The sequence below is a fragment of the Vitis riparia genome, chromosome 7, assembly GCF_004353265.1.
Source record: "Vitis riparia cultivar Riparia Gloire de Montpellier isolate 1030 chromosome 7, EGFV_Vit.rip_1.0, whole genome shotgun sequence".
In the NCBI taxonomy this organism is placed as follows: Eukaryota; Viridiplantae; Streptophyta; class Magnoliopsida; order Vitales; family Vitaceae; genus Vitis; species Vitis riparia.
Genome location: NC_048437.1, coordinates 13,325,114 through 13,351,434, shown reverse-complemented (window position 1 = coordinate 13,351,434; position 26,321 = coordinate 13,325,114). Strand labels below are relative to the sequence as shown.

The 26,321-nt window shown below is 28.6% G+C and overlaps 2 protein-coding genes across 2 annotated transcripts; both read left to right on the top strand.

Moving 5' to 3' along the window:
- The first annotated feature begins 6,612 nt into the window (after positions 1 to 6,612).
- On the top strand, positions 6,613 to 7,157 carry LOC117918055 (xanthotoxin 5-hydroxylase CYP82C4-like). Its single transcript, XM_034834586.1, has 2 exons — positions 6,613 to 6,752; positions 6,896 to 7,157. The coding sequence occupies exons 1-2, from the start codon at positions 6,613 to 6,615 to the stop codon at positions 7,155 to 7,157; spliced, it is 402 nt and encodes a 133-aa protein (XP_034690477.1).
- LOC117919085 (xanthotoxin 5-hydroxylase CYP82C4-like) lies at positions 6,661 to 8,544 on the top strand. Its single transcript, XM_034836135.1, has 2 exons — positions 6,661 to 7,568; positions 7,827 to 8,544. Exons 1-2 carry the CDS (start codon positions 7,179 to 7,181, stop codon positions 8,445 to 8,447), a joined length of 1,011 nt encoding a protein of 336 aa, XP_034692026.1. The 5' UTR covers positions 6,661 to 7,178; the 3' UTR covers positions 8,448 to 8,544.
- Positions 8,545 to 26,321: the final 17,777 nt, after the last annotated feature.

Sequence of the window (26,321 nt, the reverse complement as noted above, 5' to 3'; positions counted from 1 at the left end):
AAAGAAAAATCCACATTTTTCTCATGTTTATACTGTTGAAGTAGAGACCAGGTGGAAAAACACAGAATAAATGACATTTATAATGGTTTTGGACATCTTTATCAGATTAGAAATGATTTAGGAACATCCAAATCGAAAGTATGATATATATACTTTCTAAATCTATTGTTTTTGGTTTTATAGTCATGTTATTCCACTATGATAGATTTAGAGATGCCTAGGATAGAAACCATGCACCCTATACGATTCAGGGCTAGGGTACAGAGTAATATAAAGTACCTAGCAACTAATATCAAAGCCTTATGATAAGATTTTGCATGTTAGATCTATCCTAAGATGTGTTAACTCTGTTTTGTAGGGTTGTTTAATTCATTCCATGGCCCAAATGATGAATACATGATTTTTATTCATTTATATATTATTTATGTGATTGTTATTTCTAATGAAAAATTGTTTCTTTATCTAAATTGGGTTGTAAACTTTGTGGTTAGGAGCATAAGAATATTTTTATTTTAAAATGTTTTCCTTTTGTTAGATGAGTTGTAAGCTTTGGAAGGACGGAGCATAGGTTTTGTTTCCTATGTAAAAATTGTATTTTTTTTCATCTTTGTAAACAAAAAGAAGATGAAGAAGCATTTCATGACTTTAATCAAGGATGAAAATATCGGTAATCACAGATATATCGGTACTTCGATTTTACGATTATATCGGATATATTGGAGATATATCAACGGATATTTTAGAAGAAAAAAATATCGGTAGACCTAAAATTGATCAAAATTCATGAAAATATAAATAAATAAAAAACTTATAGAATGTGATTAGAAGTATAATAGACATTTTAAAGTTGTTTTGTTGAATAATTTGATATATGTATGATATGATTTATCATATTTGATAATAATATCCTATATGTTAATCATAAAATATGAATTTTATATGTGTACATTTATTTTTAAATTACATCAAATATTATTTCTTAATAATATTGTGATATTTGATTATAATATGTCTAATTTTAAAATATATTTAATATTAAAATTATGATCCATTTAATTCAATTGTATTAAATGATAGAAAATAAATGATGGCATATGTACAATTTTTTAATATTTAATTAATCTATTCATGATATTAAAAACACTATGAAGAAAATTATTATAACAATTTTATATTTTTGGCAATCAATTAAATGAGATTTTTTCATTTAATTATAAAATAATTATAATTAATTTGTTTTTTAAAATTTTGTTTTATAATGACTTTTACTATATATATGTTTGGTGTGTTAAATTTAATAAGGAGCAAACTTGCCTCAATGGTTGGCCACCTACTAGGTGAGTGTTTTGTTGGGGGTTCAAATCTCCTTAACTACAAAAGATAAAGCTCATTTGTTAGCATTGATTGTAGTGCCCGCGCGTTCACTGCCCGAGTCGCACTTTGACCAAGCTAAAATGATCTTAAATATCGATGATTTTTGGTGATTTTTTTTTATATATCGCTTAATTGATATTTCTCTACATAATATCATTTTCATAAGTTTCAATACACAATATATCAACGATATACCTTCGATATATCATGATATTTTCATCCATGACTTTAATCATGTCCATGGTGGAGAAATCAAGTGATCATGATAGTTTTTCAGTTGCAAAATGATTGAAAACCAAGGAGAATTCGCTCTTAGGTGCATAATCCAAGAAGTGATTGGAGCCAAAATATATACACTAATGGCACATATATGATATGATTTATACACTATAAGACACTCAAATCATTTTACATGACCCAAATCGATGTTAAGACCCTAGCCATGAGTTTAACGTTTATTTTGAGATTTATCTCAAGTTTAAGAAAAGAAAAATGGTGCAAGTTGAAAAATCGTTTTAAAATGTAAAAAATCCAAGAAGGGGTTAAATGAGAAAATGAGAGAGCAAAGATTCATGAAACGTGAGGGAAGGCAAGATGAGGATGTCATGAGGTTGAGAGATTAGGAATGTCTAGTATAAAGTAGGAGAGAAGGCATGCAAATATAGAAAATGAGACATAAAGCAAAATTCAACAAATTCACATGGTAATTTGGAACTCAAAATTTGGCAACAACATGTACTCTAACTTTGAGGTGAAATCTAAAGCACTTCCTAAGGTCAATTTTGGGCAAGCTACATATTTTTTTGAGAAGTCAAGAGTCCAACGCTTTAAGTGATACATGAATTAGAGCTTAAATTAGGTAGTTATGTATGTTTGAAGGGAATTGGGCAAAGAAGAATGATGAGTTTGAAATTGATACATTGAATTCGATTTTATTTTTTTTTTTTTTTTTGTCATTTAGAACTTAAAGAAATGTAAAGAAACTTTTGGTAAAGGATGAGTTTGAATTCCCCTACCTATCTCAAACAAGAGGTATGTATTTCGAACCCACAAACTTGATGAACATGCAAGGGTAGTAGATGAGTTTGAAATTCATAGTGAATTTTAAACTCACATGTTAGATTTCAAATTGAGCATTTTTCTCCTACATGTAAGTTCCAAATTGATTTGGAACTCACCAAATTTCAAAATCAACCATTGGTGATTGAGTTTGAGCTCTGAAACACATCAAAATGAGTTCCAAATGCCTCCATCCAATTTTAAATGCATAATACTCATTTAGAACTCCTAATATTTTGAGTTTTTTTAGGTTATTTATGACTTTGCTTTATAATAAGTAGCCAATGGGAGTGAGTCACATGCTAGGTTATTGAATTTATTATATAAACTATTTTAGTTTTAGGATTTGAGGAATTCTCTTCCTAGAGTTTTAATATTGGTGGTGGAAGAAGACAACAACTTTGGTTTGTTTCCTTTTATTTTTATTTAATAAATTGTTTTTAGTTTCTCTTGATTCAATATATGAATTTTTACTTGATTATGGATTGTGATTGTGACACACCCATGAGAAGCTAAAAAGCCAATTTGGGGCTTGAAATATTAAAACCTAAAGACTAGAAACTTAGAGAAAGAATAAGTAAATAATTATAACAATGAGATTAATGAATGGTTGGGTTACAATATATGATTTTTGGTTCTATCCTTGAGAATTGTATTAGGAAATTATTATGGTAGGTTATTACCCGATATTAATGATTTTTTATAACTCTTGATCATTAGTTATCTTAATCTTCCTTTTCATTATTTGCTCTAAAACAAAGCTGCAAAGAGTAGGAAGAGTTAAAAAGACAAACATTGAATCGATAATTAATCTCATTCAATTGATGTTTTAGGAATTAGTTTTCAAAAAAAAATGAAAAATTAGGTTTCAGATACAATTTCGAGTTATGGAGCTCAGAATGATCATGAACAACCAATTTTGAATCATTTGAATTAAAAATCGACATTTTCTTTGTGATTAATTTAGTTTTCTTTATTTAATTTCATTTCATAAAAATCAATTTGCATATTTTTTTTACTTTAGGGTTTAAATGAAAGCAATTCATTTAACCTAGTATTTACAATTTCCATAGGTCAATCCCTAAGGATGATACTTGGAATACTACAAAAGTCACAGTAGCTCTTTCGCTGGTTTTTCTTGGTCAAAGCTACTACGTATTTTGGATTAAGTATTTTGGTACAACAAAGAAAACCAATTGGGCGGCAACACTCGAGTACTTAGATTAGTCCTTGAGCACATAGATTAGCACTCAAGTGATCATGTTAAGTGTTGAAGTGATCACTTAGAGCGCTTGTGCATTTGAGTGTTGCAGGCAATAGTAAGGAAAAGGGCAATGACTAGAAAAGGCTTTTTAGGATAATTGTAATAATTTAGGGTTTTTGTTAACTAACCCTAATTTTTTGTTATAGGATTATTATCATAATTTTGGTAATTTGGTTTTTGTCTAAATTTAATTACCAAATATGTAATAGGATCCCTAAGGCCATGAGAAATATTTTATTTTATTTTATTTGGCATGTGATAAACATAAATTCAATATTTTGGTATGAAATGAATTTTCATTTGATTTTTCTAAATTGGCTTTTAGTAGTTAAAACTATTAAAATAAAGCAAGTGAATGACCATCTAGTCATCTCCATGACAACTAGATGGTTGTCTACTCATCCACATGTGTTCTAACCTAATATATTTCAAAGTTCATACATGTTTTGGGGCTAAGGCCTTTTTTAACTAACTCATTCGAATGTAGGTCACCTTCTAACAAAGCCTTAACCTATATTTTGAAAAAATTTCAAGTCTAAGGTACTTCAGTTAAGTTGATAATGTTTTTAAGAAACCTTAAAAGATTTTCATAGAAATCTTGAGATCCAAGGTAGTCTTCTAGATTAGGTAGATCTTTCCATCCTCAAAAAGATTTTCATCCAAATTAAAGAAGTATATAACCAATTAAAAAGTTGTGAATGAATGTTTTGGTGTTTAACAAAAATATGTAATATTTCCTAACTTAGTGCGCCTATCATCTTACATAAAATATCTTAATGATGAACTTGATAAACCTTTTCTTGAAATCCTATTTTACTCTATGTATCTTCTTCTTGATGGTTCCATAAAGATCTTCTTGCCTATTATACTTCAATATAACCAATACGTACAAACCTTATTTTGTTATCATCAAAATCAGAATTGATCAAACTTGTGTACATGTCTTATACATTAGTATAAATGTCATGTATAATTAGTACACATATCTTGTACATAATGTGCAAATGAGAAGAAATTTAATTGAACATATGTGCAAATGTAAAAACAATATATTCTAGCGATTTGGTAAGAACCCAAACATGAAAACTGAAAGAAAAGATTTAAATATACTCAAATAGGGTGCCCTGTATAATTAGTATATAAGCACATGTAAATATAAAGAAAATGAATGTTACATAAATACAATTTATACAAATATGTTAATGATGTTTTCCGGTCTTTTGACACAAAATAAAAAAATAATAATAACAAATAATTTCAATTAATGAACAAGAATATTTTCCCACACTCCTTAAATAGTTTATTGAATTTTATATTAGACCAATGAAAAATATTGTGCACCCTTGTACTCATTTCACTTTCAATTTCTTCAAATTTTCATATTATGAAGAAAACATTTATACTGATTATACATACCAATGCCTTTTTAATTAATTCATTATTCATGTCTTTTTCACTATCCCTAGAATAATCATCAAAATGTAAATAAATAATTTTGATCAACCACAAATAAATGTATTTTAATAAAATTTGCATTTAACTTTATGACATATGAAACCATTATATTTAATTTTAAATAATATATTTTAAGTGAAATTTAACACAACATCATGTTGTTAATCAATTTCCCAATAGGTCCATATGAAACAATGATAATTAAAATTAAATACTAAATATAAGCCACCTAATAATAAATGTAAGTCACTTAAAATACTAATAAATCTCATTAATTCACTTGAAAGAATAAGTGATTTTCTAAACATGGAATAATTAAACATTAAAAATTACAAGATAAAAGGACGGTTATCAAACTATATAAATCTTCCATTTTTATAATACATGTTTTTTAAAAATAGCAATTTTAAATATATATTTTTATATTGTACTATATATATTTTAGTTTTTTTTATTCTTTTACAATTAGATTTTTCATTTTTTTTAATATGTGTTCATATTAGCCTAGAGATAGAGGGAAGTGGTGTTGTTAGGGGTGAAAAGATTGATATTATGATGTAAAGATGTATCCAATTGCACTTTTTTATTCAATTTTCAATTTTACATTAGTCAACATCACTAAGGTTGATTTGGATATCATGGACATTGTATGTCCTTCAACTTAATTATATAACAATTCTAGCTTTTGGGGTTTAATTTTACAGCATTAATATTTCTTAGGGCCATGGTTAGGATTTTTGCTATTCTTAAAACACAATTCTTTTGTATATTAATTTTTTTGTCTTTCAAGCCCTTTTGAGGACTTATAAAGGATGACCCCTAAAAAGGACTTGTCATTGTGAGTTACTTTTTAATAGTTTTGCCTATTAAATAATATTTTTTTTTAAAAAAATATTATTTTACACAATATTATTAAAAAATGGTTTGCTAAATATATATATATATATTCTCTTATGGCTCATTACTTTACTTTTACACTCAACTTGGTTTTCTTAAAAGACGAGTTGTATTTTTAAACTTTTGAATTGAATTGGTATTTCAACACTTTCTACGCTAAAAAAAATTATGTGAAGTTTGAGTTAACTCTTCCTTTACATGGAATTTGTCTTTTAAAAAAAGATGACTTCACTTTTTACGATGCATTCACTTTGGAAACTAAAGAGTTACGTATAGAATAAAACAAGAGATGGTCTTAGAATTAATTTTTATGGGACGATTTTTTAAAAGATAATTTAAAAAATTAGCCTGCCCGTGGAAATGCCCATGTTTTAAGGCTGAGCAGCTGAGCTGCCGGTGCATTGAAGCGAGAAGAAAGGACAAGAATCTTTCATATGTATTCAAGCAATTAATTTTATATTATACACGTGGTATTTTCCTTATGTTTAAATGGCATTAAAGAGAGGAAGTCTTAGCAAACAGACAAATCTAAAACCAGAATTAGCAACCCTGAAACAGCATAAATGTGGAAGTTGTCACAAACTGAGGCCCAATTCATCATGAATCTCCTTTCCCATTTACTAGCAATTGCAGGGCTTATGGGGCTGCTGCTATTGTATAATGTATGGAGAATAAAGAGTTTTGCTCACAGGGGTAAGGGCAGGTCAGCCCCAGAACCATCTGGCGCCTGGCCATTTGTAGGTCACCTTCATCTACTCAGTGGCCCAACGCCTATTTTTCGAACCCTTGCAGCCATGGCTGATAAGCATGGTCCGGTCTTCATGATCGGGCGCTTGTGGTGAGCAGCCATGAGGCTGTTAAAGAATGCCTCACTACCAACGGCAAGGCTTTCGCCTCACGCCCAAGTTCCAGTGCAGGAAAGCTTTTAGGATACAATTATGCTGGATTTGGATTTGCACCTTATGGGCCTCTCTGGCGTGAGATGCGCAAGCTATCCGTGACGGAACTTCTCTCAAACCGTCCCCTTAATGAGTTGAAGCATGTTCTGGTTTCTGAATTGGATGTTTGCATCAGAGATCTCTACTCACTTGGCAAAGAGACAAACTGAGTGAATCCGATTAAGGTAGCCATGAGTGAGTGGCTTGAACAGTTGACCTTCAATGTGGTCCTAAGGATGGTTGCAGGGAAGAGATATTTTGGTAATGGGGTCCATGGAAATGAAGAAGCAAGGCATGCCATAGCAGTTATTAAGAAATTCATTTTTCTAACTGGAGTCTTTGTTGCATCTGATGCCATTCCATTTGTAGAATGGATGGATTTGCAAGGCCATTTGGGGTCTATGAAGCGTGTAGCCGAGCAGTTGGACCCTTTTGTGGAAGGTTGGGTAGAAGAGCATGTTACGAAACTCAAGAGTGACCCCAGCATCAGGCAAGACTTCATTGATGTGATGCTATCTGTTCTCAAAGACAATTCGATGTTTGGCCATAGACGAGAAACTGTTATCAAGGCAACAGTAATGGTATGTATGTTTCGTATACTCTTTCTTCCAAATCAGTATATATTTCCCTAAGCATAATTTGAAGACTACTGTGATTCTTTGTGGGCAATACCATTCTTCTTAAAATCAATTTCAAGATACATAGTCTGAACTGGTGGGTGGGGTTCATCCACTGGATAGTAGGTTATTTTATTGATCTGTTCATATATTTATTTATTTGCTACCTACTCTTCTCTAAAACCTTTTGTTTGATATTTTTTCCTAAATCTAAAATCACAGACCCTGATTGTGGGAGGGTCAGAGACCACCTCTATTGCCTCTATATGGATCTTGTCTGCATTATTGAACAATAGGCATGCTTTGAAGCGTGCTCAAGAGGAGCTAGATCTAAAAGTTGGTAGAGGCAGATGGGTAGAAGAATCTGATATTCAAAACCTGATTTACCTTCAAGCTGCTGTTAAGGAGACTCTCAGGCTGTATCCACCAGGTCCCCTATTAGTACCGCATGAAGCCATTCAAGACTGTAATGTTTGTGGATACCATATTCCAAAAGGAACCCGCTTGTTGGTGAATGTGTGGAAGTTGCATCGAGATCCAGATGCCTGGTCAGATCCGGAAGAGTTCCAACCAGAGAGGTTTTTAACAACTCATGCAAATTTAAATGTGTTTGGTCAGCATTCTGAGCTCATCCCATTTAGCTCAGGGAGAAGATCTTGCCCGGGAATCGCTTTGGCCTTACAAATTTTACACTTGACGGTTGCTCGGCTACTTCAAGGGTACGACATGACAACACCATTGAATGCTCCGGTGGACATGACCGAAGGCATAGGCCTTGCCATGCCCAAGGAAACTCCACTAGAAGTAATGCTCACACCGCGCCTTCCTTCCCTACTTTATTAACGTTGCAAGAGGATGCTACCCATGACTCTTGTTTTGTGTATGTATTAACTTTTATTCAAGTATGTATAAGCCCATGTTAAGATACCTCCTATTTACTTTTTCGGTTATTAGGTAAAAACCTAGAACTCACTCAATGGGACCCTAAATTTCATGATTTTTTTCTTATTAGAAGTAAGGGTTCTAAATCATACCGACGCTTTATACTATTCGGGTACTAGGTGGGTTTTTTATAAACCAATTTAATAATTTAAAATGATTTAATAATTTAATTTAAGTCATTAAATAAATTATTTATATATATTTGATGAAATAACTTAATAGTATGATTTAAAGAAAAATCAATTTTAAATAATAAATAAAAACAATTAACTTATTTGTAAGACTATATCTTTATTTTATATTTTTACCTTCATTTGCTCTAATTATCTCCATGATCACTTTTACTACTTTATGACCTTTTTTATTATTCGATCTCATTTACCCTATTTATAATTTATAAGAATAAATATGTTAATTTGATAATTTAGAATTAATTTTATCAAATAACTTTAATACTTAAAATAATAATTAAATAATAAGTTTTAAGTCAACAACTTAAGTACAATTTAGTTTAAAGTCAATTTAAGTCATTAAATAATAAGTATTAAGTTTTACTAAACACCTTATAAATTAGAATTTATAACTTAATCAACGGGTTTGCTAAATTTCATGAATTTGCTCGTTAAAAAAATTCCAAATCAAACAAGACTTGATACTAGGATTTTTCGAATTAAAACTATTCCAAAATATTTGTATACATAACAATTTTTTTTTTTTTTAAGCTTAATAAAAAGACTTAAATAATACAAGATATAGTTTTCATTCATTAACCATTCTAATAGCTTTTAAAACTAATTTGAAACTCCAAAATTATACCAATTATTATAAGAATGTAAAGCAAATTAGTTTAGAATATTATGATAATAATTTCTGAGTTAATTTATACAAGCAAAGAAGAAAGTTGGTTATTTGCATATTTAAAAAATGAATTTTATTTGCTTTATAATTATTTTAAATAAAACATTATTCGTAATCATTATTTATCAAAATATTATTATTCATTTTAATAAATAAATATAATTTATAAATTTATTAAAATAGTAATATTTCTTTTTTATGATTTTAGTAAAATATTATCATCTTTTAACAATAAAAATTCATAATATTTATTTTTTATTATGTGACAAATTAATCATTATATTATTCATTGAAACCATTATTATCCTTTTATTTTATATTATTCCTTATAATTCATTTTAAAGTAGATAAAATTTGTGCCATTTAAAAAAAAAAACATTATGATTTATTGTTAAAATTTGTTAATGATATTATTTATTTTAAATTTTAAAAATATAACTATAATATTCATCTAAAAAATCCACAATTTTGGAAACTTTTTTGTAGAAGATAAAATTTTAAAAAATAAAATAAAATGAGTGCATTTAGCAAGATTGATGAGTTTGTAAAGTCGAAACTATACAAAATAAATAAATAAATAAATATAAATGAAAACAAGAAGATTGGTGTATTTAAGAAGCTGATAAAAAAAAAAAAGGTTATGGATGGGTTTGTAAAGTAACAAAGATAAAAATAAAATAAAGAGGAGTGGAGAGAGTGATGGCTGAGATGAGAGGGAGGGAGAGAGAGAGAGAGAGAGAGAGAGGCCCAAAAAATATGACCCTATTAAGTGCCTGAAACCCAAAATTACTCATATCAAGTGCCCAAAAATATGACCCTACTAATAAGTAGCTTTGGTGTTTGGTTGGTGCCAATCGATTGGTTTTAAAATAGATGATCAAAATATGATAACAACTAGATTGAATTTGTTTTCATTCATTTCTTAAGCCAAAATAAATTTATATCATGAAATAAATGAACAACTAATATAATGATTGAATCTATCGCTTCAAAGAACTTGGTGATTTTACTTAGAATTTTCTAGGAATAGGAACTAAGATTCACTGTGAAGAGAGCACTCTAATCCTGGTTTTTCGTCTTAGATCACTCATCTTTCATATATGAAGACGTTTTAGCCATTAATCATGGAAAATATCAACATAATTCTATTTTTTGGTTGGTAGGAAAGTAAAAGAAAAGTATTTGTAAAGTGGAGGAAAAAGTGAAGTAAAAATTCAAAATCAAATTTTAATTGGCGAAATGCCACAATGTCCAAAGCTCCAAAAGATGTAAATCCATAATTCTATAACTTATTTATACTATCATATATCCAAGTGGAATAATCTTATAATGCAACTTCATCTAGAAATGAAAATCACATGATTATCAAAAACCAAAATTACACAAATCCTGAAGTCCAATATCAAAATGCATGTGGATACCCCACTAGGAATTTTGATACAAGCTATCTCAACCATCAACAACTCATCTTCTCTATGTCTATTTGTTGTGCAATTCTTTATCAAAAAGATTTTAATACCAAGTCTTTCATTTTGATACATCGTGTTTCCTTTGCCAATTCTTTTTTTTTTTTTTTTTTTATGCTTCTTTTTTCCTTCTTAATCTTGGTCATGCCTATCTAACTCTTCAAAATACAATTCTAGTTCTTATTTTGTTGCATAAAAACACTTGAAGCATGTTAGAGAAAAACCCATTACCTTCTTCCTCTTAGAATTTGAAAAAAAAGTTGTTTCAGTCTATGATCCTATGGCAATACCTTCCTTGATGTCAAGGTAGTGTTCGTTTATTTAGTTAACTATAAATAGAATTTTAATATTTAATAATATTAAATATTATATTATTTATTTTTATAATATTTTATTTTTATTAAACATTAAAAAGTAAATAAAATTTAATATATTATTTTTTTATTTATAAAAAATTAAATATTTTGATTTTTTTATTTAATAAAATATTTATAATAAATTAAAAAAAATACAAAAACAAATAATTCAAAGTGTTAAAGGAAATTGCTTTCGATACAAAATTAAAAAAACAAACCCACATGTCACTTGGAGCTGAGGTGCAAAGTCCTAGAAGAGTATCCGCATATCTAATTCCGCTTTTTGGGTCGCTTGATCATCCTGATCACCTTGGCCCTGCATCTCGAAATGAATGCGGTAATACCGTAATAGTCTCATTGGGAAGTTTTTTTTGACAGTTTTATGCTCCGTCCTTGTCCCATCAGTGTTGCTATTAAAAGCGTACGGATATAGAAACTCATCCGTGAGGTCCTCCCAAGTCCCGGATCCTGAAGAAGGCTGAAGCACAGCATCTCTAGGCACCACCACTCTGTGATAAATGGGCCCTTTTCACAGTGTTATAAAGTTTGAAATGGATAAGAGGACAATCAATCCCACTGTACTTTTCCATATCCGACACCCTAAACTTAGCAACAAAACTAGCAGTCGACATCGCATCTGTATCGTCCTATCCTATCAAACGTCCATCAGTCATACTGAACTTTTGCAAATATCCCTGTAACCTCTTGACCCTGGCCTCATGCTTGGACTATTATCTACAAGTGTTACCAAAGCAGGTAATAGACGGGCTGGTACAGCCTCAAACTCAAAATGATTAGTAACATAGAAAGGTGTTGTAGGCTAAGCTGTTGAATCTGTACCAATGGAACCGGAGGCGGTGGCACTATGGTCTTGACCAATACTCTCAGTTGTACAAATTACAAAAGCTTTGATATGAAAACTCAGCTCAAGAAAAAGAAAAACCAGAAGTGTCATCGCAACTCGTTTTGAGAAATGAAATATATGGTTAATGGTATCCAAATCAACTTAAGACGTGTGGTAAAATTTGATATTTTTTACTTAATAATTTAAGTTAAATTATTATTTAATTTATTATTTATTTTTATTTTAAGTATTAAGATTATTTAATAAAAATAACTTAAAATTTATTCTAAACCATCAAATATATTTATCCTCATTAATTTTAATTAATTTTTATATTTTCATTAATTTTAATAAATAATTTTATTTATTAAATATTTAAAATATTGTAAATATATAAGATAATTATAGAAATATTTATTATAAAAGATGAATTGTAAATGTAAAGTTATAGTTATAAATTATACACTTATTAAACATGAGTAAATAAGATTTAAGAGATTTGAGATTAAAAATAAGTTAGATTGGTAAAGTTTTAATATGGTTTACTTGAATTTGGTTTATTTATTTACATGTATTTAAATTGGTAAAATTGGGGAGTATGGTGGACAATTAAATTGGAAAGTAATGTTTATATGTAATGTTATGAAATTGTGGAATTAGAAAGTAATATTTATATGAAATTGGGGTATTGATAATGATAATATAATGATAATATTAAATATATTTATATGTAATCTTTTTATATTATGTTGAGACTATATTTTTAATTTATTAAATTATGTAATTTTTTATTTTATAATATTAAATTGATTTACATGTATTTAAATCGGTAAAATTAGGAAATTCATGTATGTAGTGTAAAGTAATGTTTAGACGTAATGTTATGAAATTGAAGAATTGAAAAGTAATGTTTATATGAAATTGGAGAATTCATAATAATAATATTATGATGATATTAAATATATTTATATGTAATGTTTTTATTTTATATATAGATTATATCTTTAATTTATTAAATTATGTAATTTTTTATCTTATAATATTTAATTGGTTCACTAAATTATTTTTGTATGGTATAGAAATTATATTTCTTAATAGAAAATACATTTATATGGTAAACTTTATGTGGTATAGATATTGTATTTTTAATTTATGTTTTTATTTTATAATATTACAAAATTAAATTACATTAGAAAATTAATAATTATTATTTTTTTTTTCAAATAATCATACCTATAAAAGTAATGATTTAATAATATGGATTAAAGGGTATGCGTTTACATGGTATAGAGAAATTACATTTATATTTGAATCAATTTTACTTCATTATATCATGTAGATTTTTTATTTTATAATATTCTACAATTAAATTACAATAGGAAATCAATAATTATCAAAACAAATTTTTTTAGAAGAATTTTGCTTTATAAAAATATTCATTTATTTAACTATTATTTATTTTAATTAAAAAAACATATAAATAAGTGGAAACTAAAAGATGGTGAACTTAGGTGAGACTGTGTTTATTGCTTTTTTAGTAGAATTTATTTTTATATGGTAACAATATGAAACATATAAGTGAGTGGAAAATTGAATATTATAATTCTTATGTAAATGTGTTTATATATATTTAATTTGAAAAGTAAGTTGTTTTCCTTTTATACATGGTTAGGTTAAAATTCAAAATGGCTATTAGTTGGGAGTATGCAGAACTTGTTGGTGGTAGTAAAAGAATCACGAAGTGTAAATATTGTGGAAAAGTTATACATGACGGTATAACAAGATTAAAACAATACTTCACACATATATTGGGACAATGGGAAGGATGTTCACGTGTATCGGTAGAAGTGTCACGTAGTGTTAGACATCATATGCCTAATACTTCAAAAGAAAAAGTACAATTAAAGAGAAAAAAAAAACAACTTTTGAGTTCCTTAAATAAATAAATTTTCTATGAAATTGATAAGGATGATTCTGATGATGAAATTGAGGAAGTTGCTATGGCTAATTTTGAAAGAAACAAATGAAACAAGCAATGAAAGAAAGTCGTCAAATTTCTGAAGAAGGTAGACAAGAGCATCGGAAGGGTGCTAGTTCCTCACAACCTTCTAATGCTAGGATTGAGCGTGGATCGACACGTAGCTTTAGTGTAAAATAAGGAGTTGACATACCTCTAAAAGGAATTGATTGTCATGGTTTAGTGGACATGTAGATGATTTAGTGGTGGTTTCAGATTGTCATGGTAGCTTTGAAAAAGTAGTACAATAGTTGTTTCCTCATGCAAGCCATGGTGTATGCACTTATCATTTAGGGCAAAACTTGAAAACAAAGTTCAAGAATATTATTGTACATAAGTTATTTCATGATGTTGCCCATGCATATAGAATGTTAGGTTTTGATACTATATTTGGTCAATTAGAGATGATTTCTCCAAGAGCAGCCAAATATTTAGTGGATGTAGGAGTAGAATGATGGGCTCGGTCACACAATAATGGAAAAAAAATATAATATCATGACTATAGAGATCGTTTAGTGCATGAATGTTGTACTAAAAGATGCAAGAGATCTTCCAATTGTACGAATGGTTGAAGAGTTGAGAAACTTACTTTAGAGATGGCTTTCAAATCGCCTAAAACAAGCATTGTCAATGAAAACTGAGCTTACTACATGGGCTGACATGGAGTTGCGCTTAAGGTTTAATAATTCATCAGGTTATGAGGTTGGGCCTATCAACACTTAGGAGTTCAATGTCAAATATGTTGGGATAAGTAATCAAGTTAATTTGCAAACCCATTCATGCACATGTAGGATGTTTGATCTTGACCATATTCCATGTGCACGTACTATTACTGCATGTAGATATGGAAACATGTCATTCTATACTATATGCTCTCAATACTATATGAAGAACTCGCTTATATCTTCATACTCAAAGTCTATATATCTTACTGGAAATAACAAAGATTGGGTCATTCTTGAAGACATCTGTTGTAAAGTTGTGCTACCACAAAAAAGTCAACGACCAGCAGGAAGACTAAGAAAGGAGATAATTTGTTCAGGTGGAGAGGTTAAGCGCACACAATGTTGTGGTAGATGTGGTGATTATGGGCATAATAGAAAAACATGCAAACAACCAATCCCATTACATCTTAGAGATGAACATAGTTGTGTCAATATTATTGAAAACAATATCAACATCCAAGAATTCTCCTTACAACCAGTTCATCAATCAAGTTAATAATGTTACCACATAATTTGTTTTTTGGGGGATGATTTAGCTATGTATCTAAACTTTTTTTTTTTGTATAAGGCCATGAAGGAATTTGTGAGCCTATTTTTTTATATATGCTTAAAGCAATTTTTTTGAATCATGGATTGAAATTTTAAGTTAATGTTTTAGTTTTATCATATAAATTACTCGGTTAAGTTTAACTATGGTTAAGTTGATGATCATTTCATTAACAAATAACTTAACTATGGTTGAGTTGAATTAACAAAGAACTTAACCATAGTTAAGTTCATAGTCAGAATTTTCAACTGAACTTGACAATGGTTGAGTTAATTAACAAAGAACTTAACCACATTCACAATCATAAATTTCACCTAAACTTAACAATGGTTGAGTTGCATTAATAAAGAACTTAATTGTGGTTAAGTTCTTTGCTAATTTTTTCACCTGAACTTAACAGTAGTTGAGTTATATTAACAAAGAACTTAATTGTGGATAAGTTCATAGTCAGAATTTTCACCTAAACTTAACAATAATTGAGTTGCATTAACAAAGAACTTAACCACAGTTAAGTTCACATTCGGAAATTTCACTTGAACTTAACAGTAGTTGAGTTCCATTAACAAAGAACTTAACTACAATTAAGTTCACAGTCAGAAATTTCACCTGAACTTAACAGTAGTTGAGTTGCACTAACAAAGAAGTTAACCACAGTTAAGTTCATAGTTAGAATTTTCACCTGAACTTAACAATGGTTGAGTTGCATTAATAAAGAACTTAACTGTGATTAAATTCATACTCATAATATTAACCCGAACTTAAAAATTGTTAAGTTGCATTAACCAATAACTTAACTATAATTAAGTTGACAGTTATAGTTACATTACAAAAGTCCTAACTTTGAGCATCAAGTCAAATTCATCCAAAATAACAGTCAACACTCAACAACATATAAACCTATTACATAATCAAAATGAAACCCACTACATGGGTAAATTTTTGAAGTAGAACTATTTAGTTGCCATTTCTTTCTAAACCAAAATGCGAGCACCGGTCAGTGAGTTGAATGGATGATCATGCATTAAGTATTCTACATATTTAATCAGGAACATCCCATAATCACCATTGCATGAAACACAAGTAATCAAAATTAAGATGGCTAAAAAAAAATTTACTATATAAGGCATAAAGGTGAAATGATAAGATGAAGTTTGGATATTTGTTTACTTACTCATATTCTTGTTGAGGAACATTATGGAACCATTCAATGTCCCACTGTTTTTCACTCTTAGGATCACTGTTCTTCCCATAATAGGATGTAGCATGCAAAATATGTGGTAACACTTTAGCTAAAGGTATTATGGCACATTTTAGTCGATTATCACTATTAATGCCTATCAATGAGCCATTCAAAATGTTCTCCTCTAAGCAAGGTGAACTACTCCCAATACCCGATGCATACTTCAAACATTAATAGGGACATAGATGATGTCCACCTTAGAGCATTTCATGAAAGGAATTGGGTGAAGCCCATTAACATAGTCAACAAGAATATCATCTACTTGCATTTGGAATTGATTCCACTTTTTAGCATGCTTCTCCCACATTGCTTTCACATTTTTCTATATAAGAAAAAGGTAAAAAAAAAAAAATTGTTATACTACCATAATTTAACTAGTATTATGAGGATCAATAGTAAAAAGAATCTATACATACCTAAAACATTGTATTTGTGGTGGTAAAATTTTGAGAAAATGCATGAGGCTTTTCTATTATCTAATTGCGGAAAAAGTAGAAAGCAACATCAATATGCTAGACAACATATACAAAAAAAGACATTAGTTATACTATTTCATTATAATAACAATATACTAATAAGTAAAAGCAAACACGATAAGAACACTTACAAACCGTGTCTTTGAGCCATGACCCATGCTGAACTAGTGACTCAAACCATTCTTTGTCCGTATGCAAGTAATCAATATCAACCTTAAACCTTATTGTAATAATATATCAAAAAACCATGGTCAAGCAAAGAAGTTGCCAAAAAGAAACTATTACAAGTTTAAAGTAAAGATAATTACCCTTGTTGAAGACTCAACCACTTATGAAAGGCTTCTCTTGCTTCCTTAGAAATAGATTTCAAAGGATTAAAGTCAGATGTTGTTTTCCCTTCCTTTCTAATTTTCCTTCTCTTTGTAGGGTTTGTGAAAGGAGGTTGCAAAAAAAAAAAAGACTTTTTCAATCACGTCTTCGCTTAAATATAATGGGGGACAACTGCTTTGGAAATACATAAAACGAAAAGTTGCCTGATACGGTAGGGGTATCAAATAATTTGGCAATATCAACAATTGAATCAAAAATCACATTATCATCTTTCTCCATCCCTTTATGTGTTTTTTTTGTAGCTACAATATCTATTATTTCTTTTGTATTGATCTTCACATCTATATGGCCATGGTTCTCATCCTCCTTATCTTCCATCACACTCTCAAACTTGTCATCTAATGAATTAAAATCCATACCAATATCTTTTCCTTTTGTACCAGATTTTGAAAATTTTGTATTATCTATAGCACATGACTCATTTTGCTCTTTTACCTAAAATAAGATATGCACCATACAAAGATAGTGGAAATATAGAAATAAAATACATAATTTGATCGAATAAAATATAAAATTCAATAAATATATCACTAACATCCAATAAAAGTTGTCTTAGGTTGTCAATCTTTCTGTTCACTTCCTTCAATTCTTTCTTCAAATAATTGAAATTTGATTCAGACTTTTCTATATGCTTCATGAACTCTATCCATAGATTCTGCACATGTTATAAACAAATGAAACTTTAATTCATCATACATCATTGTACACCAAAATTATAGTCATAATTTAAAAAAATTGATGTGTACTTAAGATAGTTATGTTATGTTTATCAAAGTAACTTTCACTTGACTATGGTTAAGTTTCATTGATGATTAACTTAACCGAGGTTAAGTTTACAATTTGAATTTTTGTTTCAACTTTGTATTACAATTGAAACATTAAAAATGACATTTATAGATGAATGTATCATACTGGAGTTACCTCAATTGAAGGTGGGATAGAATAATCATTTTTCTTCTTGTTTTCCATTGTAGCAGCAGCAACAGCATATGCATTAGCTTCAACCGGGTGATCATCTTTTAAGTCACCCATAGTATCATGTTCTGGGGTTGTTGGTTGGCTTAAAATTTCTAGAGGAACACCATTCACTGACCCTAACTTATTCAAATACTTGTAATAATCTTGTTGACATTCCTCTGGAGTAGGTTTAAGCAGCGAACACAAAGATAATTATTGAATTCAAGTTAAGTAATTTAATTAACAAATATAGACATATACAAATATGTAAGTGACAACACTATCAAAATATATGGTAAAAAAATTATTCAAATTGGAGTCCAAAAGATTTGTTGGAGCTCGGTGAACCTCGATGTGAAAGTAGCATTCCAATTTAAAATTCATGGGCAACTCTTAGCAACATGATTAACATATTTCCTTTCGATAATCGGAATAGTCTCATACACCCAAACTTGGAAAACATATGGAAATCCAACTAGACTATATGCCTCATGTGCTATATTAACCTTTTGTTGCTTTTTACCTTGGTATTTTGACACCCGGTTCTCCAAGGCTCGTTGCAACCCAAAAATTATTCTTTCATAACAAATCCTATCTCATGGATACTTATTAAAAACTTCCAAACAATCAACAAGACCAACCCATTGCATGTCTATTAAATTTTTCCCTTCTTTCCCAAGTAGAACATGCTCAGTAAAGTACAATAAGGCTAATTTCACCATGTCTTCATCTTTAAGATTATCAACATTTTTCTTTTGTTTGTTTTTTTTTTTTTTTCACTTCACCAAAAGAAAGAAAAACTTTCTCTAAATGATCATTACGCACTTTGTTTTCACTATTAAAGTAAACATCCCTTATTCTCATTGATGTTTCATTATGTTGAGGAATGAGACCAAAACTTAAACTAGTGATTAATCCAAACTCATCTTCACCAAATCTTAATCCCTTTGAATTTACTAAAAATCACATTTCATCATAATTTTTTATAAGACATTGACGTAATAACATATGGTGCACAATTTGAGTTGAAAATTTAAGTTCTGGCATAAGCAAAAAACTGTCCAAAGCAAGAATCCTTGAACCTCTCTAATTGTTCCTTATTAAGCTTCTTTTTAATATTTTCTATTACACTCGGGTGTGATAGACATGCAACCTTTGATGGGAAGTGCTCTTCTATAGGTATTTTAACTTTAAAACATGTCGAGGGAGTAGTAGTCTATGAATTAAATACAATTAAGTTAGTAAAAATTTAATACAAAATTATAAATATTATACAATAACTGATTAACACACTCCAGTAGTTCCCAAAATTTTAAAAACATTATTAACTAACAAATTTAACACTACTCAAATGTCATTACATAACATCCCTAAAAAGTTCAAAAATCCTAAAATTTCATAAATTCTTTAAAAACTTATCCTTAATCACATGTCATTGCATGAAATCATCATATATTTTTTATTCACTCTACATACATAATTGACAACAATACATAACTACAAAAATTATAAATATACCATATGTTATTTTGAAATCAATTCAATAGTTCCCAAAATTTTAAAAGTATCAAGTAAAGAACATAGACCTACTCAAACACCATTGTATAATACCCCTAAAATTTCCAAAAATCCCTAAAATTTCATAAATTCTCTGCAAACTTATCCCTAATTAGATGCTATTACGTTGAATATATCTAATTCACTTTAAACACATGATTGATAATAATACAGAAAACTAAAACAATGTTAATTTGCAATTTATTATTTTTCAACACACTGTAATAGTTCCAAAATATTTTCAAACATCAGCTAACAAACCTAAATTTATTCACTTAAAATACATAACTGATAACAATGGAGAACTAAAAAAAATTATAAATATAACAATTTTATACTTTGAACACAATTCAATAAATCCTAAATTTTTAAAAACATTTAACTAATAAACTTAACCATACTCAAATATTATTGTATAACATCTCTAAAAATTTCAATAAATTATCAAATGTGAAGACTACGCTCACCAGTTTAGCAGAATCACTTGCCTCTTTTGTTGGTAATTAGGATTTTTGCTCGATAGTTTTGCTTTCCTTTACTTCACTTTCTTCTACAACACTTTTTTCTTCATTCGCAATTGCATTTTTGTTTTTTCGCCACTTTTTTCAAAATCTTTTTCTCTTCTCACTCTTCAATGAACTCATTGTTTCCTTTGTGCTTGAAGATACAATAGGAGATAACTTGAAAAAAATATAATAACAATTTTTTCAAGGATTTGGAATGAAATAGAGGATGAAAGGATATACAAGAAATTTTTTAGGTTTTTTGAAGGAAATATGAGATTTTCGTTTTGTGCACCAAAGGAAGATAATGAAATAGAAGAAGAAATGAAAGATGAGGAGTCGTTCTGTAAATAAAGCGGAAGAGGAAATGAGCTTTCCGTTTTGTGCACCAAAGGAAGATAATGAAGTAGAAAAAAATGATGAGAGAACTTTTTTGGAAAATATGAGGAGTTGTTCTGTAAATGAAGTAGAAAAGGAGAAGTTGTAAGTGTTGGAAAGAAAAAAAAAAGGCATTTTTGTCTCAATCAACAATTTTGTTTTGTTTTTTAACCGGTGGGTTACATTAGCAAATATGGGAGTTATTTTGACCCATTTAACCAAATAACTCTTTTATCATCTAATAATTTGGATTGGTTGGATAAAGGTCTTCTTCTTAATGAAGAAGGTAGAGAAATGGTTCGTGAAGATGATGGTGTTACAAATCGTAGAGTTAGTAGGTGTACAAGTAATGCTATACAAGAAAGAGATATTGATTCTCGTCATAAAGGTAAGGCTCCTAGAACAATTTCTTCAAGTTCTAGTAGTGATGATGGTGACAATGGGGGCAATAGGCGGGGTTGTGGCACTAGTGGGGGGAGTTGGTGGCACTGGTGAGGGTATTGGAGGAGATGGTAGCATTGGGAGCAGTTATGTTAGTCAAATAAATCCTAGCATGTCATGGGCACAAGGAGATGAAAATTACTATGCCACACAAGATACAAATCATGGATATCAACCAAGGATATAGGAACAACGAAAGCATTTGGAAATACTAACTACATTTCCCAGCGATGATGATTATTCTAATGGGCATGATTATCATAGATCAAATTATCACTGTATTGATGAGCACTTAAAGAATTTGGGTATAGGATCAAGGTCGTATTTTAGAGGAGTAGATGATAGATCATATCACAACTTTAGAGACCATGATAGCTCTTCCAATACTTTTAGTAGAAATGATTTTGATCAATTTCCAATGATGCATCCAGAGGGATATTCAAATACTAGAACATGAGCTAGTGATTCCTATGGATATGATCAATCTTCTAGTAGCAGTAACATTGTCTATCAAGGTTTTGGATACTATCAATATGGTGTTGATCCCGAACAGCCTTTGAAACCATATTTTCCTGATTATGGATCATCAAACCAATAATCTCATCCAACATATTTGAGTTATGAACAACTCTTTCAACCATATCCTCACTATGGGAATTACCATTCCAATTTGTATACTCGTTGTAGGACTGATGATGATAATTTTGAACCCCCTCATCATTCAATATGGAATTAATTATTGTATTATATGTTTATTAGTAAAAATGTTATTATATTTGAAATAAAATAATTTTCTTTTATTAGCATTATCACAAATAACTTTGAGTAGATAATTTTATAACTATTTAAATAATATTAAATGTAAGACAATTTTATTTTATTAATTTTTTGAGTTTATTTAATTGTATATATTTTTATGATGATTTACATAATATTTTTATATTTTTTTTTAATTTTCTAATTAGTTTATTTTATGTATCGTCCGATACCAAGTCGATACACCAAGACTGATATGCCTCGGGACCCTCTGAGTCAATGACCGATACCGCGACTTGGAACCATGATCTTGATAGCACATCAACCATCAACAACTTGTCTTCTCTATGTCTATTTGTTGTGCAATCCTTCCTCAAGCTTTTGAGATAAATCAATGAAGAACTTTGTATCAAAAGGATTTTAATACCAAGTCTTTCATTTTGATACATCGTGTTTCCTTTGCCAATTCTTATTATTATTATTATTATACTTCTTTTTTCCTTTTTAATCTTGGTCACGCCTATCTAACTCTTCAAAATACAATTCTAGTACCTATTTTGTTGCGTAAAAACACTTGAAACATGTTGGAGAAAAACCCACTACCTTCTTCCTCTTAGAATTTAAGAAAGGACAAGTTATTTTAGTTTATAATCCTATGGCAATACACTTCTTGACACTAAGATGATGTTTGTTTTTTACTTAAGTTTAAATAGAACGTTAATACTCAATAGTATTAAGTATTATATTATTTTATAATATTTTATTTTTATTAAGCATTAAAAATTAAATAAAAATTAATATATTAGTTTTTTTATTTAAAAAAATTAAATATTTTAATTATTTTATTTGATAAAAAATTTATAATAAATTATAAGAAAAAAAAAGATTTGAAAGCAAGTTATTTTCTTGGATTAAAAAAAATTGAAAAATCGAACCCCCTCTAAATGTCACTTGGAGCTAAGGTGCAAAGTCCTAGAAGATATAGGCATATCTAATCCCGCTTTTTGGGTCGCTTGATCATCTTGACCACCTTGGCCCTGCATCTCGAAATGAATGCGGTAACAGTCTCATTGGGAAGCTTTTTGACAGCTCTATGTTCCGTCCTTGTCCCATCAATGTTGCTATTTAAAGCTTACTGAGATAGAAAATCATTCGTGAGGTCCTCCCAAGTCCGGATCCTAGATGGCTCTGAAGAAGGCTGAAGCACAACATCTCTAGGCACCACCACTCTGTGATAAATGGGCCCTTATCACAGTGCTATAAAGTTTGAAATGGATAAGAGGACAATCAATCCCACTGTACTTCTCCATATCCGACACCCTAAACTTAGCAACAAAACTAGCAGTCGACATCGCATCTGTATCATCCTATCCTATCAAACGTCCATCAGTCATCCTGAACTTTTGCAAATATCCCTGTAACCTCTTGACCCTGGCCTCATGCTTGGACTATAAACTACAAGTGTCACCAAAGCAGGTAATAGACGGGCTGGTATAGCCTCAAACTCAAAATGATTAGTAACGTAGAAAGGTGTTGTAGGCTAAGCTGTTGAATCTATACCAATGGAACCGGAGGTGGTGGCACTATGGTCTTCTCAGATCTTGACCAATACTCTCAGTTGTACAAATTACAAAAGCTTTGATATGAAAACTCAGCTCAAGAAAAACCAGAAGTGTCATCGCAACTTGTTTTGAGAAATGAAATATTTGGCTAATGGTATCCAAATCAACTCAAGACGTGTGGTAAAATTTAATATCTTTTACTTAATAATTTAAGTTAAGTTATTTTTAATTTTTTATTTAATTTTTATTTTAAATATTAAAGTTATTTAATAAAATAATTTAAAATTTAATCATCAAATTATTGATATATTTATCCTCATTAATTTTAACTAATTTTTATATTTTCACTAATTTTAATAAATAATTTTATTTATTAAATATTTATACTTAAATATTTAAAATATTGTAAATATATAAGATAATTATAAAAGACGAATTGTAAATATAAAGTCATAGTTATAAATTATACTTTTATTAAACATGAGTAAATGATGTAGAAGAAATTTGAGATTAAAAATAAGTTAATTATTTTAATTTTATAGTTAAAGTTATTTTTTACTTTAAATTGTAATTCTAAGTTATTTTATTAAATATATTTAATTTACTTAATAACTTAAATTAAGTCATCAAATTGATTCATCAAACATCTATTTGCTAAGCTATAAGATCCAAACCTATCGGTTTTAGTAAAGCAAGAATTTTTAATCAACTATCTCATCCATCCACATCTATGTGGATATGGATGAAAAAAAAAATTCTAATTTCAAATTCTAATTTTAACCGAAGGAATCAAAGTTGAAATTTGGAATTTTTTTTTCAAATGTTTATAAAATTATAAAAAACTGAAAAAGAATGAAACTAATTCTTTTTGTGTGTTTACAAGCTATGAAGAAAAAGAATGAAATAGGGATGTTCTTCGGAATCATTTGAAGTGATTTTTATACTAACACATCCTTTTCTACATTGTTCCGCTCGACTCGCTAAATAATAAAACTTAGAGGATTTTTCTGTTATGAGTTGAAATTAATATCTTATTGTCATCCCCATTAGGCTTCTTAAAATCACTTTTACACTAATTTTTTTTTACGGCTAATATATTTGATACAATAAATTAAAGTTGACTATTAAATAAATATCATTTTAAGTTGGGAAAAGTATGTTTCTATGCACTCATATAAAAAAAAAAAAAATCACAAAATACAAATTCAAGTTTATGAAATACAAATTTCAAACAGTTATTTAAAAATAATTAATTTTTCATACCCTTTTTTTGTCAAAAGTATATTTGATCGATGAATTCATGAAACTTAAATTATTTTTTAGAGGCTTTTTATTTTGTAATTATATTTACGTGAATGAAAACTCACTTTTTCTTTTTTAAAAGTTTGAATATATTTTCCTATTTCATGCCAATAACCTTATCTCTTAACATGTATATTTTATGTTACTAATTTTAAAATGTGAAAGAAAAACATAATATTTTTAGTATACATATGTGTACTTGAATTTCACTAAACATGGAAATATAAAAGTATTTATTTAAAAAATTAAAGAAAATTATTTTATGTCAAAATAAAAGAAATTATGTAGATTTTTAACAATTTTTTTTAGTCATTACACATCTTCACATTAATTTAATAATTTAGATAACCAAACAATTTATAATTAGAAAAATTTATAACACTTTTGAAAAACTTATAAGGAAAATTATACTTTTTTTTTTTTGAAGAAGAAAAATACTCCATTAATTTGTTATACTTATCTCATATTACAATATTTTGTTTTTAAATGTATCACAATGGTTATTATCTTATTGTAAGGATATATTTATAATTTAAAAAGATTTCCTAAAATAAAAATAAAATAAAATAAAAAGAAAAAAAAAAACAAAAGAAAAAAAAGGAGAGAGAGAAGAAGAATAACTTTCGAGTTTCAAAAATATAATTATGATTATTTTTTTACTGAAAATACTCTCAATCAATTTTTTATACATATTTACAGCTTGTATTGATTGGAAATATATATATATATATATATATATATCCAAGAAAAAAATGCCTATTTAACAAAATGAGGGTTCTTTATCTAAATTAGGAATTATTTGAAATATAGATGTGAATAATTTTATGCTATAAGAATATTTTCAATGAAGAATCTAAAGGTCCATCAAACTCATTCTTTTTGAATGGTAATTAAGTGGGTGTTTGGTAAACCAACTTAATAACTTGAAGTGACTTAATAACCTAATTGAAGTCATTAAATAAATTACGTATGTTTGGTAAAATAACTTAATGGTGTAACTTAAAGTAAAAAAAACAACTTAGGAAACTACTATTGTGTGTTTAACTAGCATGTCCTACCCAATGTTTTCAGAACCGAAAAAATTATTGGTTCATGATTCACTGGTTGGACCAGTGATTGAACCGCGATCAAACCAGTGACGTCATAAATGTATAATTTATATATTATTAAAATTAAAAATATTTATAAGAAATTATATATATATATAATTAATTTTTTAATAATATTTCATTTTTATATTTAATATATCAAATTAAATGATAAAAATAAATATAAATGTATTTTGAAAAAAAACTTAATTTATATACTTATTTAAACCCATTTGAGGTAATTCAATCATTTTTCAAAGAACCCATTTGGACCCTTCATTTTTATACTTAATCTCCACCATTCATTTAAAA